Here is a 17,079-nt window from a genome sequence, read left to right as displayed (position 1 = left end):
AGAAAATGGAGAAAATACCATTGAAGAATTACCAGTCATGGCTCAGAGAACCAAACAAGGAAAACCAGTCAATAATATAAATTTATGGGAGAGTACATGGTTTCAGCGATTCCCAGTTATACCCCAAGAGGTTTTACGAAACTCAGTTTTTCATGCACTCATTGATTTTAATAAGTACACAAAAGTCCAGCGAAAGCGCATAAAACTGGGCCACAGAAGGTCCGGGAAAGCACCCGCCAGCTATTGGTTATGGTAGCTGAGCGTATGCCCTCACTTCACTGTGCAACTTCTGTGTAAATGTCAACCTATTTAATCACTGTGTGCTTGGCCGAGGCAGAAGCTCCTTGTTAACAATGGATACTTACTGTTGAGTAAAGAGAAGAAGTGCTGGAGACCAGTGATAATGAAGAGCCGTGAACTGGAAAAAGCAAAAACAAACAAGAGGTAAAATAATGAAGCGTGCTCAGAAACACCCGGCCTTTGCTAGAAAGTGGAGACTAGGCAATTAGGGAAATAAAATAATACAGCTAGATACAAAGATCTGAGAACAATTCTCCTGCGATTTCTTGGAGGTCAAAATGTTGAGACATGGGAAGGTCCCATACCTGTTCTCCTAAAATAGCTCCCTCATCATGTTACGGAGAGGATTTGGCCAATACAAGCCCTGTAGGCATGCTGTTGACAGATTCAAAGTTACAGTAAACCTCCACATGATAAATTACCAGAAAATCATGGAAACCTAAAGTTGCCATAAACTTATGAACTTAAAAAAATCTCTTTATTTTATACATTTTCTTTATTTATTTAATTTCATTTATATACAACAAAGGTCCATTTTCAATGTTTTTTCTCCATATACTTTCAGGGACATAAGCATTTTATTTAACTTGCTATTTCAACATTATCTGTGATGAGTTGATAATACTCATTTAAATGGAGAATTATTATTTCTTTTGTAGTTTTAGTAATAGAAAATTACTTTTTTCAAGGTGGTGTCTCAATGAAATTAAGAATGGAAATTGGGTACTGGCTTTTATCTAGGTATACCAAAATGACATCTTAGGCAAGTGGTAGACTGCTTTGTATTTCTCGGCAACTAATGTGTTAAGCCCAAAAGGTAGATAAAATTGTGCTTAATTATAGTTATAGAAAAGCCCTTCCTCTTTTCATTGTGGGATAATATAAACTTATTTCTGCATACTCATCCATTAAATAGTAGTTGGTCCCACCCAATGTGACAGGTCCTTTCTGGATCCTGGGACTATAAAAATTATGACACAATCCTAGGAGCTTGAAAAGAAGTAGAAAGATATTCAACTAAGAAGATAATTATAAAAGAGTAACATAAATACTATGTTTTTATGCAATAAAGAGCAATACAAGGGGTACAGCAAGGACACAAGGTTGGTGCTCACAACCTGGTCTGGAAAGGCTGGCAAAGCCGTGCAGGATTGTGGCAGTGTGGCTCAAAAGAAAGGGATGAATTTGAGGGACATCAGGAAGAACCTCTTTAAAACTGACTGACTATAAATGCGGGTCAAAGAGGAAAGAAGGACAACCCCCAGATCTCCAGCTGGAGCACCTCCTACCACTGTGTGAGATGTGCAAAATGTTAGTCATCTAAAGAACACAAAACAACCAAACAAAATCCCACATTCTTTCAACCTCTAATAACACCAGAATGGACTAAGATTTTCAACACGGTGTACAGAAGGCAGGCGGGCAATGAATTGGGAGATCCCATTTTTTGGTCTGTTCCTGCTACTTACTATTTATAGGTCTATGGACTCCTAGTTCGTGGCACGTTCCTGATCTTCACTGTGAGCATTGAGCAGGGAGGGCATCAATAAAGCCCTTCCCATTTCACTAGTTCAATAATCCCTTGATTGCAGACCATATTGTAAGAATAATAATTGTTCAGTGTTCAATGGATGGGCATCAAGAAGCCATCTTGCCCACTCAGGGTGCTGTTCAGCCATTTAGATTATTTAATCCTCATACACAGAAGGGCAGACTTTCTCAGCATATGAACAGTATTCTATCTGTAAATGAGCACTCTAGAGAGCCATCAGTATGCTTGGCAAATTATTTTCACAGTATTGTAAGATGCCTGTCTGTGAAGAGAGTGACAGAATCATCTCAAAAAAGCTATGACTTTATATTGCCAATTAGGTCAATTCTGTCTATCTATTCTGCCACAATCAGTAGACTCTCTGGATATAATCCACTCTCTGTCACAATGAACTCAGTGGTTTGCTTAATATCACAGAAGGTAGTGGCAATGCTGGTCAACGAAATTAGTGCCAGCAAATTAAGCATACAGTGGTGGCCTGAAAACATTAAATCAATTTTCACAGCCATCTAAACTTAAAAAAAAAATGTTTATTTATTTTTGAGAGAGAGAGAGCACGAGTGAGAGAGGGACAGAGAGAGGGAGACACAGAATCTGAAGCAAGCAAGCTCCATATGGGCTCAAACCCATGAACCATGAGATCATGACCTAAGCCAAAGTCAGATGCTTAACTGACTAAGCACCCAGGTGCCCCCATAACCATCTAAACTTTTAATCAGAAAAGACTCTAAGAAAGCAGGAAGGTGAAAGAGAAAGGAACGAAACTGTTCCCTAATTTTGTTTTCACGACAAACCTGTAAAAGTACATCCGCAGGAATTAGGACTGATAAAGTTAAAAATCTTGCACAAGTTCATACCACAAATAAATGGGTGGCCAGAGGCTTAAAACCTGGTATGTTTTAAGATCTGGAGTCCTTCTTTTCTATGTTATTATTAAGGACTAGGATAGTTGTCTGATTTTATGTCTGATTTTATTGTGATCTGTTCAAACTTTTATGTTTACCTGTATTTTATCCATAGCTGATATGCTTTATAATATGTGTGCCACAATTTTCCTTTATGGATACTTTAAAAACTCATTCATTAAATCAAAGAGGAAGTCTCTCAAATATCAAATTTCACACTTGAGATTATATAGTGTAGAAAATTATATATGTTTAAATATCGAGGAAGCCTTTTTCAAATAGAATTTTTATAAAATATTCACATAGAACCTTATTGCATTGGATAAGGAAATGAAACTTATGAAGCAAAAGTAGACATAATATGAATTCAAATATGATATGATAACAGAAATTAACACCAGAGGGAGTTTCTGAGAATACAAGTTGTCAACGTGTGGTAGTTTCATAAGATAATTTTTCTGGTTTATGTATCTTTATGGTTCTTTAACTGAGATGTCAAACAAAACATTTGCTCTGATATTTGACACACCAGGACAAACAGGCTCTAAAATTATGAAGCTTTCTTTATGAAAGCACTGAATTTATTCTGAACTATTCTAGAACCAAGTAATAATCAAAACAATTTCTGGCATATTTGCAAATGCATAGAGAAACAGAAGGTAATTGGGGTGCCCGAGTAGCTCAGTCGGTTGAGCCTCCAACTTCAGCTCAGGTCATGATCTCAGGGCTCGGGAGTTCCAGCCCTGGTCGGGCTCTGTGCTGACAGCTCGGAACCTGGAGCCTGCTTCCGATTCTGTGTTTCCCTCTCTCTCTGCACCTCCACCGCTCTTGCTCTCTCTCTGTCTCAAAAATAAATAAACACTAAAAAAAAAAAAAGAAAAGAAAAGAAACCGAAGGTAATGGAGACTCAAACTTCTTCAAGCTTCAGGGCTCCCTAAATGAGAGTTATACTTACTCATTTATCTACTCTTCAGAAATCCTTGTGATGTGTCTGATGTGACAGTTTTCATCTCTGAGTTAAATAAAGTTAACTCCGTCTTTATTTCCCCCTTCGCCTACCTTCTTCCATGCTGTCTCGGAAGGAGCCTGAATGACTGATGGCACGTGGCCTTTCTTCCAGAGATGTGGCACTCCCACAAAGCTGGGAGTCATCGTAGAGATCGAACGAAGAGTCTTGGGCTGGGATGCTATTTGAGCGCATCATGCTGGGCCCAGGAAGGTTAAATTGAGACAGATTGGTTGGGCTCACTGAAAAACAAAGCACACACAGCCTCATTATTCTGAGGCTTGGATGATGAAAATAGTAGGTTGATGGAGAGTGAGAATGTGACCCCAATTCTACGGAAATGTGATTTTAACAGGTGTCTCTATTTAAGGTAGGCTGAGAGTCTGCCTCTGAAATGGTCGATAACAGTTTCAGTGGAGTCCCTCTTTTCTCCTAACACTTTCATGGCAAGCAATATGTCAATTTCTAAAACAACATTAAACAAAGCCACCAAGCAACCTCTCCTGTTTATGCTAGAAATACAGTAACAAGTATATTCTGCTGGCAATTAAGAAGAAAAGACTGCTTTCATAGAGTCATCAGTTTCTTTTAGAGAAGAATACATCTGGGAAAAACAAAAATGAAAAGGAAACACAAGGAATCTAAATTTCCCAAGAAGATCCTTTTGAAGTTCCCAACCAAAGACTTTTAGTCATTTTGAGTTCTGAATGTATGTCAGTTCATGGTCAGCACCATCACTGCTATCAGAGTTAGGTTATAAGAGAAGAAAATAATTTTTTAATGGAATGTAATATACATGGTATTTATAGCTCATCACAAGGTGAACCAATCACTTTTTCTGCTGTGTCTAAGACCACAGTGCCATAGTAAGACTGTCAGAAGTAGAAACCTATTATGTTTCCCAAGCAGTACCTTATGTTCATAATTTGAAATACAAATTTATGTACTTAGTGCCAATTGCCAGAGTTCTAATAACACTCAATTTTTTAGGCCAAATGATGGTCATGAATTTAAAGAAAGATGTGATTGACTGAATGTACAACTTCTTTTGAAACAATACTAATTTAAATGTGGAGTAAAAGCAAAGCAGAAAATTAAGAAATATATCATAAATGCTCATATTTAAGACAAGCAAGCCGTTGTAAGTATCTGAGGGAGCAGGAACCACTTAAGCAATCACAAAAGCTGCTGGGTGCTTTCAAAGCCTTAAAGAATTTATGTCATTGGCTTAAAATTCATCTGATATCATTTCAAAATCTCCAGGGATTTTTTTTTTTGACACAGGCACTACATTTCTTAATATATAATGACTGGCTTTCAAAACAATGTAAAATAGGAGGCCTATATACTATGAGGTAGACAAAAGGGAATGCATTCTATTTTCCAGGCACTATGCTGAATATTTAATAGATATTGATGAATTAATACCCAGAACAATCCTCTGATAGAGCAGTTGTGGACTGGATTGAAAAAAGGACAAAAAAAGGAAAGAAATACAAGACTTAGAATTATATTGTGAGTGCATATCACATATAATAAAAAGTGAAAGAAACTATGGATTTGCAAAGTGTACAATCTGTAGGAAAGAAGGAAGAAAGAAGGGGGACCAAGGAGAGAGAGGAGAAGGAGTGAGGGGGTGGGAGCGAGGGAGGGAGAGAGGGAGGGAGGAGAGGGAGAGAGAGACAGAGAGAGACAGAGACAGAGAGATTTTTTAGCCAGCAGTGACTAATTCAATCTGATTGCTGACTGACTGCCAATAGATAACACTGAAGAACATTCTAGACTTGAATATTTATGTTTAAAGTACCTGGATTGGAGTAAATCATCCTATTCTATGTTCACAGTATGAACTGTCTCTTTGCTAAATGAATGAAATATTCAACACATTTATAAATAAATGTATTATGTCAATACATATCTAGAGGTTAGAAAGACATCTTATTCACTATTTGGCTTTGCATAATTCTTACCAAAATGGCTGCAGAGCTAGCCAAGTAAATTGTCCTTCTATAATTTCAAAACATAGGACTTAACTCATTCAAGAAACAGGAATGAGGATTAGAGTGAATTTTAAAGCAACTAATTTGCCTTTACAAACACTTTTGATAGTGTATCCCTTGGAACTATACCCCTATGCTATTTAAGAATGTTCAGTTAATATCTATGACAGGTCTGATTTTTTGGTGCTGTGGTTGCATAGAAAGATCAACATGGCATGGCCCTGAATGCAAGAATGGCCACTGAGGGTGGAGGAGGGGGGCTGGGCATCTGACTGAAAAGTAGAAAAATTAATATGTGAATAAACCAATAAAAATTATAAAATAGAAGACAAAAATATGATGGAAAAAGAGAATTTCTATAATGGGACACAAACTAGCACAAGCCTTCTAATGGTGGCCTTGCTTTCCAATTGTTTCAGGCAAATATTCCAATCTCTACCTTTCAATTTCTTCACAAATTATAAATTTAAAAAACGGCAGAATAAATGACCTCTAGGACCCATTCAAATCCAGGAGACACATCCAAATTTCTAAATAAGAGAGATGTAGATGTGACAATATATTAGAGAAAAGGGACCCACTGACTTTGCCTTATATTTCAGAGCAAAGCCACTTTTTAAATTAAATTAAATGTTAATTAGTGGTGATCTGAGGAGATAGGAACTAATAGAAATATGGAGTGGGTTTTTAAATACCTCAGAGTCCCTCCACTTTGCTACTATATCTTGACATATTAGTTACTGGGTTTATGATATTATTTTAAAATAAGAATATTCATATGAACGCTAATTTTAACTTATTTTGTGGAATCTGGGACTCTAAGAACTAGGTAGAGATTCAAGAAAATTTTATTTGATCTTTTAAAGGAAGAACTTCAAAAGTCTAATATATCTACATTTAGGTAGTTTCTGTTATGGGTGGGTTTAGACAAGAAGCTAGAGATGTCATAAGAATTTAACTAAAAGATGAATAATTGAACCATAGGTAGATGTCTCCCATCTCCAAGATTCTATGCTGTCATGAGTATAGAAGAATGGGGTTAATTCTAAATAGCTTGAAAGGTGAATATGGAGAGGGAAATAGTAACTTCCCACACAAAGTTGTTTATAAACAATCCTCTATACGCAAAAGGGTCCACAAATACATAGGTGAGAGGCTGATAGTAATGCTTCTACATGCTAAACGTGCAGCAAGGTGAGAAATAAAGCTGAGTAATCGTCACTCACAGCAAGATGACAATGAGTCTCACCAGGTTATGAGATGCCTTGCAAGGACAATGATCAAGAGTAAATAAAGTTTCATCCAAAGATGTATTTTGCTTACTAAGTTATTCCGATTTGTTCTCTTGAGTGGAACAGTTTCTATTATAGGTAACATACATGCTGGGAATTGCACACAAACCAGTTTACTTTGGCAATAGCTTATGGTAGTCTACATATAATGATGTAACTGCAGTTCTCTTAAATTTCTGTTTGTTATATGTGACTTTTTATGGCACTATTTCTAAAAATTTTATCTATTAATATATTTTAATAGGTAGGAATGATAAAGAAACACATTGCAAATGCTGGCTGTTAGTAGTAATCAGTTGCTGATCATTCAGAAGAGATAATGTGCAAATTGAAAACAAATGATGACCAAAGCAAAATGCAAGACAATGGAACCCATATTCAAGTTAAAAAATTCCATTTGGTTTATTTTTATAAGTTTAATGATAAAATAATCCTATTTATGATTATTTTAATAGTATCCACTGTTTTGCCTAATATGTTGTCATGTATGGGAAGGTCTTACATCATAAGAATCAATGAGTGAAAATATTGAATATGAGAGTAGAGGCAGTAAGATCAATTTGAAATCTACAGCTATTGTGTCTGATAATGTAAGGCATGTTTTCTAATAAAAATGATGAGGTAACAGAGTCTATCAAGTCTTATACTCTCCTTAGTTTTGGTATACATTAAATCAGTCCCTTATAATATAACCTAGGTCTTATGGGTCCATTTCACAGTTGAGAAAATTGAGGCTAAATGACTTTGTCGAGGTCAGACATAGTAAGTGGTGAGGGTTTTTTTTTTCCAAATAATAATGGAACAGATGGATTTCATCAGAATAATATAAATGAAAAAATGGTGGGGTAAGGATTCAATTACTCAAATTAACATCAGGTATTAAAAAGAATGGTAGGAGACATAAGATACCTAGCAAACAGCATTCCAGGTGGTTTGGGTTTGTTGCAAATGTTGCATAAAATTAGAGTTTATTTCACATTTCTAGGACTCCATAAAAAAACTTTTCAATCCATTTTTGAAGTTAAAATTTTAAGCTTCTTGCCATGTTTTATAATTACAATTCAAAGTAAGTAAAAGCTATACCATTCTTTGCCATTATGAGGCAAAGAAGTCTCATCACTGTGTAGGTGTATATGTGTAGCAACAAAAACTTTGTGTCTAATAGGAATTCATTAGATCATATGGAACCATGACTGAAATAATGGTTTCTCATCGCCAGAGGCTTATTCTGTGTAGCAGGAAGAGTTACAAGAGAAAAGAAATAGCCTTTGTTGTCCTCACAGGACTGAAAATGTTGAAAAGTCCAAACTACTGAAGAATTTGGAAAACCGGTGGGTCCGTTATTAGAAAAAAAAGGTTTTGAAGCAAAAAGAAAAAAAAATGAGACTTTATATGTAAATTTATAGAACATAAATCTGTTTTTAAAAGCATTGGCTCTACCAAATTATAGCTGGTACGTTTAGACTTCTTTATTTTATCATGCTTCCCAATGTTTTCTGTGACATTTACACAAATGATGCTATATGTCATACAAATGATGCTAAGCACACAAAGTAGCCCAATGGTTAAATTATCATTTTTTTCATTGCACTTATCCAAAAATGTTCCCATGGAATTCTGTTTATTTAAAGGACAGTTTTAGCTTTAAAATGGTATTAATTTTGATCACTTTTCAAGAAGCGATCTTAGAGTCATGGAGTTATGGGTTTTTTTTTTCTTTTTCTTTATATTTTATGCTTCTCTACAAAAGTATGAGAAATTCTGCTAAGGACTTTAAAAAAACATTTTAAACAAAAAATAAGGAGCTGTTTTATTGGTTTTTAAGAGGACTCTGAGAAAACTCCACAGGCTTGAAGTCAGGTGTTCTGGGATCACTTACTGCTTGTGCCCCTGATGAGTGGAGAGACTTTTTTTTTTTCCTCTTTTGCGTGAAATGACCTCTCTGTGCCTCTGGACCTAGACTGTAAAGTAACAACAGTAGTACCTATGTCACATTGTTGTCATGAGCAATAACCTGCATAACATTTGGGAAGTATTTTGTGAATAGTAAGCCATCAAACAAATAAAAGGTACTGCTGAGGTATCTTTGTCTTGTCTTTAAGTGAAGAATTTTTAAGAGATTCGAGGACTCCTGTGAGAGTAAGTGGTGAAAACAACACGATGAAATTGGGTTTAGGCTATTTTACCCAAGTTGGAAAAGTGGTATTTTCCTGTCGCAGAAGATGACATGGCAGAAGGGGAGAGCAGAGGTGACTGGTTGCCAGCATCCTGCAGCCCTCCAGTGGAATGGGAACGCAGCCACTCTTTGCCCTCTTCTTGGTTGGCCTGCCGAGACGATGGGGTATATCTGCAAAACAGCACAGCTAAGACACGTAAGCACATCTACAAGGGCAAGGCAATACCAGGACAAGAAAACAATTGAGAGGAGCTTACTATTCAGATTGAACAACATTCTCCAACAGATTGAATCTAATTATAATTGCTTAGTTCTTCCAGATGATCTGACACCATCTGTTTGAATCTCACAGGAAAAGAAAAATAAAGGATTTTGAAAGGAAAATTATGCTTCTGTGAGATATGTAGTTGAAAATCATAAGCAATGAGCAGACAGCCAAGTTAATTGAGAAGGACTCAAAAGCACAGTGCTTGGAAGGATGTGAAGAGGGTGAAAGCATGGACTAAATATGGCAGACAGTGGAAGGCCAGAAGCCAAGAGAACTGAAGTGATGGATACAGAAAAGCACAGGAAATGGAACACAAACTGACAGACATTTTTTGGAAAAAAAAAAAGAAAAAAAATTAAAATAAACATTTATTTCATTAAAATGCCACTTGACATCATGTCCAGATTTTTTTAAAAAAGAAAAAAAAATGGGCTCACTTTAGTGGAAAATAGATTTCTGAAGCAAAATATTGAAATGGAATAATCAATTACAAGCTGTTTGCTATTACTCAGGGACTGAAGAGGGGAAAAAAAAGATAACAGGGAAAGACCTATTTGGCCAGTGCTCATTTTCACCAGAGTAAGTAAGTTCTTAGCATCAAAGAACAGTCAACTCATTGTGTTCATATGTGTTATACCTCTATTCATAGTTCATTTTATATCCTCTCCTCAGATAAGAGTGTACAGTAAAGGATGGCCATGGATTAAATTTTCATTTTAGTTTTTATGATGAACTGAATGATTATTTTGATATTATTACGTAATACTGGAGTAATTCATATCTAAATTGACCAGCACTCCTGAAAAACAGAAATTAAAATTCTTGAGTTTCTACCAAAAGGATTCTGTAAAAATTCATACCTTAATTACAATATTTGTCCTCTGATGATGAAAATATATTTTCTTTGATTCAAATTAGAGCATCCTTCAACCTTTCAACATTAACTGGCCACATCTGTAGACTATATGGGTTGAGGTTTTGCAAGCATATGCCTCCAAGATGCTAAAGTTAGGGAAGTCAATTTTTTTTTTTAATTTACAGAAGTTGGGTTCTGAAATCTACCAAATGTTGCTACCCCCCAAATAATGGTATTTACATTGGATTTAATGAGTCTTGAACCCTACAGGTATCTCTAACCTGAGGCTTATCCCACCAAATCTTCAGGCCAGAGAAAACATCAGGATGAAAAGTGATGCCATCCTCAATGGCAGATACGTCATTGCAAACAAAGAAAGAAGAGGGTGAGAGACAGCACACAAAGTTTACATAACAACAATGAAAGGCAGCAATTGTGCTGAGAGAAATATATACCTTAGTCCCTTTTTGGGTAGTGTATTTCTGTCAAGCTGCATGCTGTTAAAACAAAGAAAACCCCTAAGGACATAATGTAAACAAAAACCTCAAAATTACACATCCAACAAAAATGATTCACTAAACTACACAAAATAAAATTTCTGTAACACACATTTAATGTTTAACTTATTGGAAAAGGACAACTAAAGGTGACCAGATGTCCATTGTTGTAACACATTCAATGACAATTTAGTGACAGGATCATGAGCAGGTAGATTAAATGACATGTTAACATTATTCCCCAGTAGATTCTATTCATTTCCTCCTATGGTAGTTTTTGCTTCCCTGTGCAACTGACTAGACTCTCACTGTGATTTCATATGTAGGAGAGTCATGTGTGGAAATCAGATAGATCTGCTCTGCCTAAGTTAAAGTGACCACTTCTAATGGACAGAGGAGAGGTAAAACACCATTTGATATTTATTTTTGTATTCAGATTATTTTTATGAAAAACAAAGGCAGATTTATTCTATTTGCATGTAAGAGAAGAAAAATAATATGTAATAAATATCTGCTTGAATCGTCATGTTTTTTGGCACCATTTATTTAAATACTTAATGAAATTATGCCATCTTTTGGAAATTATAAGTTAGGTATTTCAAAGGCTATCCATTGTATCAGTCACTATTTTAAAGAATCTCAATTGGTCATAGAAAGAGATGAAAGGATGTGTCTGGAGAAAATGAGAAATGGCCTCTCTAAAAATAGAAGAGGGTGTCAACAGCTAAATGGGACAAGTCTAGGGATTTCTGTTATAATCTCTGGCATGTGGATAACCAAAGAATAAAATTAATTTGAATTTGCAGAATAATAGCTCTCTTCCAGTAGAACCCCCAATGATCAAAATTAAATACACAGGATATGCATGATGGGAATGATATAACACAAATGCAAACACATCGACTTGAAAATCAATCACTCAAAATCAAAGCTAAAATGTTTTCTTCTGTGGGTACTCCATTATTTAGCACTGCTGTAGAAAGCCACCAAAGGCATTATATGACTTTATTTATAGGGAATGTCCACCTAAGGTAATTACTCAGTTATGTAGAGGCTAGTTCTAGTGTACGTTTTGACTACAGAAGTTTTTTGAATAGTGTGGATAGGCAAACAAAAAGGAATCGTATTGAACAAATATGAAAAACCTGTAAATATGAACTACGGTTGTGCTAAAGCATTAATATGGTCACAAGCCATTTTAAAGATGACCTTTGTCTTGTGTGCAAATTTATTAAAGCTTAACATTGCAGAGGAAATTGAAAAGAGGCATTGTTTGCCAACATTATGAATTGTATAACATGTATATGTTTCTAGCACACAGAGAATTTAATGGAAAAAAAAACCTCAGAAAAAATGCATTTAAATTTGCCAATATAAGTTAAAGCTTGAAGTAGAAACATCTGTTTGAATCTGGATATTAATGGTTTTATAATGTAGACACTTCTCACATATCCCGAAAGGTCACAAACTCACTGCTTGCAGGGCCAGCAGGCAGTGGGAACGAGGGAAGTAAGGCTCTCAGCCAGCAGTCTGAGGAGGTCACGTACTGTCAATTTAAAGGCAATAGATGCTGTGCAGAATTGTGCAGGCAAGTTTGCTCCATGTGATATGTAAAAACAAGCCAGCAATTTCTAAAGGTGGTTACTACTTTCAATTATTTTTTTAATGTTTATTTACTTTTGAGAGAGAGAGAGAGCACAAGCAGGGGAGGGGCACAGAGGATCCAAAGTGGGCTCTGTGCTGTCAGCAGAGAGCCCGATGTGGGGCTTGAACTCACGAACTGTGAGATAACGACCTGAGCCAAAGTCTGATGCTCAACCGACTGAGCCACCCAGGCACCTCAAAATAATTTTTACAGTTTGGTTATTTTACAAAAAAAGAAAACAAACTAAACAAAATAACCGTAAACTGGTTGTGGCTCCAGGGCCATCAATGATCTGGGGCAGCTAGAGAGAAAATTACTGAAGAGCTTTTGGTTATTATTTATTATTTTACGATATTTTAATGAAGAGGAATTTAAATTAAAAAACGACTGATTCAATAACATTGAGATGTGAATATATCAATAAAATATTTGAAATTGTAGATAAACAGGTAAGGCATGAACTTATACACATCTCTATCATATCATTCTAGTTACTTTGTTTTAAATATTTATACTCTAGCACACTTTCTCTCAGATGGCTCTTTGGTTTCCTTAGTGTTCCCAACATGCTGCTCCCTGCTTAATTAGAATTAAGCCAGGATCTCTGATAGGATCTAATTTTCTCTTCAATAGATCATAAACTTTCTTGAATGCACTTTAAAGGATTAGAATAAATTGCTACTGCCTGCAGTTTTGTTTCCAAGAAAGGAAAAGTACAACCTGTCATATCAAAAATTATTTTGATCCAGTAATTTACTAGGAGGAACTAATTAATATTTATATCACATATTATACCTATGAAAGTATTTTATTGTTCAAATTTAATATTCATCAGTACATTTCACTCAAAACCCAGGGCAAAATATGCATTTACCTAAAATTAGTCTTTTTGGGGCACCTGGGTGGCTCAGTCGGTTAAACGTTGGACTTCGGTTCAGGTCATGATCTCATGGTTTGTGGATGCAAGCCCCGCGTCGGGCTCTGTGCTGACAGCTCAGAGCCTGGAGCCTGCTCCGGATTCTGGGTCTCCCTCTCTCTCTGCCCCTTCCCTGCTTGTGCTCTGCCTCTCTCTCTCTCTCAAAAATAAATAAACATTAAAAAAATTAAAAAAATAAAATTAGTCTATTTAAGATTTATTTTAGAAAAATTATTTATATTTTTAATACTGGGATACTTCCATTGGTAAAACTGGTCTATTTCAAAAACTGAACAACAATAATAACAAAAGATTTGCTTAAGGAAAATAAGTAACTGCATATTTGCTGGTGTATTTCTAAGTGAAAATGTATATTGGCTACTGCTAAAATATAAATCAAAGTAAAATACTAACGTTGCATTTATATCTATAAACCTCAATATTATCATCTGGTTTGATTTGACGGTTACTTGGTTATAAATAGTTACTTGACTATTTTTGATATCCGAATGCCAAAGAAATAGGTTGATGGCTCAAGGGTCAACTTGTTGCAGCCATATTTATGATTTAAAAAAAATCAGTGTTTTGGAGGGTGATTCGGGTTAATAAAAAATCACCTATTTGCAGGGTGCTTAGTTTGGTTATAAAAGTGTTATTTGGATTTCTCACATATGAGTACACAATCAAAGATACAAACTATAGACTGTTAACAGATTTTCAATATAGAGTAAAACCTTGGATTGTGAATAACTTGTTTTGCAAGTGTTCTGCAAGACGAGCAAACCTTTCTAATACATTTTAACTTGATAAATAAGTGATGTCTTGCAACACGAGTAGTACGTGATGCCAAACGTCACATGATCAAAACTCAGCCAATGGTTCTTGAAATTCAATTTGATAGGAGTGCTTTCGATTACAAGCATGTTTCCAGAATGAATTATACTTGCAAACCAAGGCTTTGCTGTAATTTGATTTACTCGTTGAAAGTTTTGAAAATGACATATGAAGATACCCATTCGCCTGAAAGGGCAGAAACTCAAATCTAAGATGCTGTAGAAAGCCTAACTTCTGAGATAGAAAATGAAATGAAACAGTACTTACAACCATTGTTTTTTGTGTATGCAGCTGGTCTTTATGCCTGCTATCTATCATGAGAAAACTAGAAGGTATATAGATGCAAACACCTACAGTTTAATCTCTATTACCCAGTTCTTTGTCTTGTGTCTCTTGGCCCAGTTACTTATTTATGCAGAAAAATGTTATTTTGTAATTAGCAGCCCACCATAGGAACTATCAAGCATAAATATTTCAGTTCTAAAATTCTTGGGTCAGGGGGATGTCTGAGGGGCATTGCTGTCCATGTACCATGAGGGGGCAGGGATGTACAGTGGGATGGAAGCAACGCTCAGCATTTTACAAAGGCAAGAGAAACAGAAGAGCAACGGGAAATCCCGGATTAAGGGACAACCAGTGCTATGCAGTAAGAGCTTTAGTTGACCTTTAAAAAAATGATTCTGGGAATAAGGCTGGAAGTCTGGAAAAGAGGTGATATGTCAGAATGACTAACAGACTGAACAAAAGTTTAGGAAATGATCTGAGGCATTTTCATCGGCTAGTGGTGCTTTCCCCAATAACATAATTAAGACATATGGCCAAGACCATTTCTGAAAAGTTGTAGGTGTGTCAAGAAACAAATAACATTAAGTTAATCTTGGAGAAAGTGGCCATTTCAGGGCATTTTCCTGGGGGAAAGAGTCAGTACCAAAGTATCTGAGAAAGGATTTTTGGGGTGAGAGAAGCTAAAGGCATTTTGGTCAGCAGTGACACTTTCTGGTAAGTGTATTAGGTAAGGAATACCTTCTTATGTTCTTTTTAAGTTAAAAAAAATCTCATTAAACCAATGGGAAACACCTTGTAATGTGATTTGTTCTCAAGGGGCCTATTTTTTCTTTATTTTTTTAACGTTTATTTATTATGGAGAGACAGAGAGACACAGAGCATGAGCAGGGGAGGGGTAGAGAGAGGGGGAGACATAGAATCTGAAGCAGGCTCCAGGCTCTGAGCTGTCATCACAGAGCCCGACACGGGGCTCGAACCCACAAACTGCGAGATCATGACCTGAGCCAAAGTCGGTCGCTTAACCAACTGAGCCACCCAGGCACCTCAAGGGGTCTATTAAAAATATCACTGCTGCTACTAATTTTCTCTAAGCATTCATACCTGACAATTGACTTTTTTTTTTCCAATTCAGCTAGGATTCTCCAGTGATCTTTTTGCTATTTTCCCAGAGAAGTGATAATAAAACAAACTTAACATATGCTCAGAGCACGATTGTCAAATCCATTTACATTCGGTCTTTAAAAATACTCAAATTATCATAAGGAGCTCTGTTATCTTGGAGCTCCGGCCAAATCGTTAACATGTCTGGAGAAGACATCACTTAATACACAAACACAGGCTTTGAATTTTTTCAAATCGCCTATCTGGTATATATGTACGCATTCATATTAAGAAACTTAATTATGCAACTATCCTATCCGTGATGGCTTTTTCCCCCCCTTCTACATACTTGGTAATATGCGCAAACAAAAGGCCCGTTAATCTCACATCCCTTGAATCGTCTGTTCCCTTGCGGAGTGGCTCTCCCATGGACCTCAAGGGAATTTAGTGGGGCAGGAGGGTAGGCGCAGCGTAGGGAGGAGGCGGCGAAGACTTCGTCGATGCCTCTAGGAAAGCTCACCTTTCTGAGAGAGTAGATCTCACACTACCCGTTCTCATGAGCAGGCTTTGCACCTCGTGAGCGCCTGTGGTCAGTCCGGACAGGGAGCCATGATGGCTGAGGGGGAGGTCAATAGACTCAGAGCTCGTATGGAGGCTAGTCATGGACTGGTAACTCGGAGTGTCCTTGCTGCCGGCAGAGGAACTGCTCAGATTGGCAGCCCACACGAGACCACCCGAGGTGAAAGAGTGAACCGACGCCGGGCTGGAAGCCAACGAGTGACTTAAGCTTATAACATCTGTAGTTAAGTCTGAGGGTTTATTGAAGAGAGGGCTGCTGCTGCCACTCAGCCCACCAGCACTGCCCATGCTGCCCGTACCAGACGACGGTGACTCCAGACTGCCTTGCCGCGCTAAAGTGGTACTAGGACTGGGCATTACTGAGGAGGATTTCACACCCTCAGTATTAGGTGCAGGGGCAGATTTGCCACCTGCCTTGGCACCAAACAACCTAAAAGAAAAACAAATAACAACTTCAGTTGTTCCAAGAAACCGACATCCACACTCAATATTTAGGGTTACAGTACACAGAGCCAAGCGTGCTTCGGTGTGCCCAGCCACCAAGCACTTCCCGCCTCTGTGTCAACGAACGTTACGAGCTTGCACTTCTTAATGTCGTGCCAAAAAATGTCTCGTATCACCATAAGGGTCAGTCGGTACTGGGCCGCCGCCCGCGCGGTGGGGGGAAGCGGGCAGAACAAAAGGAGATCAAACATGAGAGTCCCAGGCTTTCACAGTTTAAGTGATCATGAGAGTCTTTCAAGAAAGAGAGCTTGAGCACATTTGCTGGTACCTATTTACAGAGCCATTATAATGAAACAACTTCTACGCATTCGGTACGTAACACTTAAAATCTTTTCTCTCTTTTCTCTCTCTCTCTCTCTCTTT

At 37.0% G+C, this 17,079-nt stretch overlaps 1 protein-coding gene across 3 annotated transcripts in view; it reads right to left on the bottom strand.

The window, feature by feature from the left end:
* NAV3 (neuron navigator 3) overlaps nt 1-17,079 on the bottom strand; it is a 591,913-nt gene that overhangs the window by 70,686 nt on the left and 504,148 nt on the right. For 2 of the 3 annotated variants that reach the window (XM_047867359.1, XM_047867357.1), the window contains exons 16-20: nt 16,154-16,642; nt 10,811-10,852; nt 9,242-9,402; nt 3,817-4,005; nt 366-418 (exon numbers count right to left, since the gene is read on the bottom strand). In XM_047867359.1, the coding sequence (XP_047723315.1) occupies nt 366-418; nt 3,817-4,005; nt 9,242-9,402; nt 10,811-10,852; nt 16,154-16,642 (934 nt within the window). The remainder of the gene's footprint in view (nt 1-365; nt 419-3,816; nt 4,006-9,241; nt 9,403-10,810; nt 10,853-16,153; nt 16,643-17,079) is intronic. The other variant, XM_047867358.1, reaches the window with a different exon arrangement.

This window comes from Prionailurus viverrinus, chromosome B4, assembly GCF_022837055.1.
Source record: "Prionailurus viverrinus isolate Anna chromosome B4, UM_Priviv_1.0, whole genome shotgun sequence".
Taxonomy (NCBI): Eukaryota; Metazoa; Chordata; class Mammalia; order Carnivora; family Felidae; genus Prionailurus; species Prionailurus viverrinus.
This window is presented reverse-complemented; position numbering and strand designations above follow the sequence as displayed.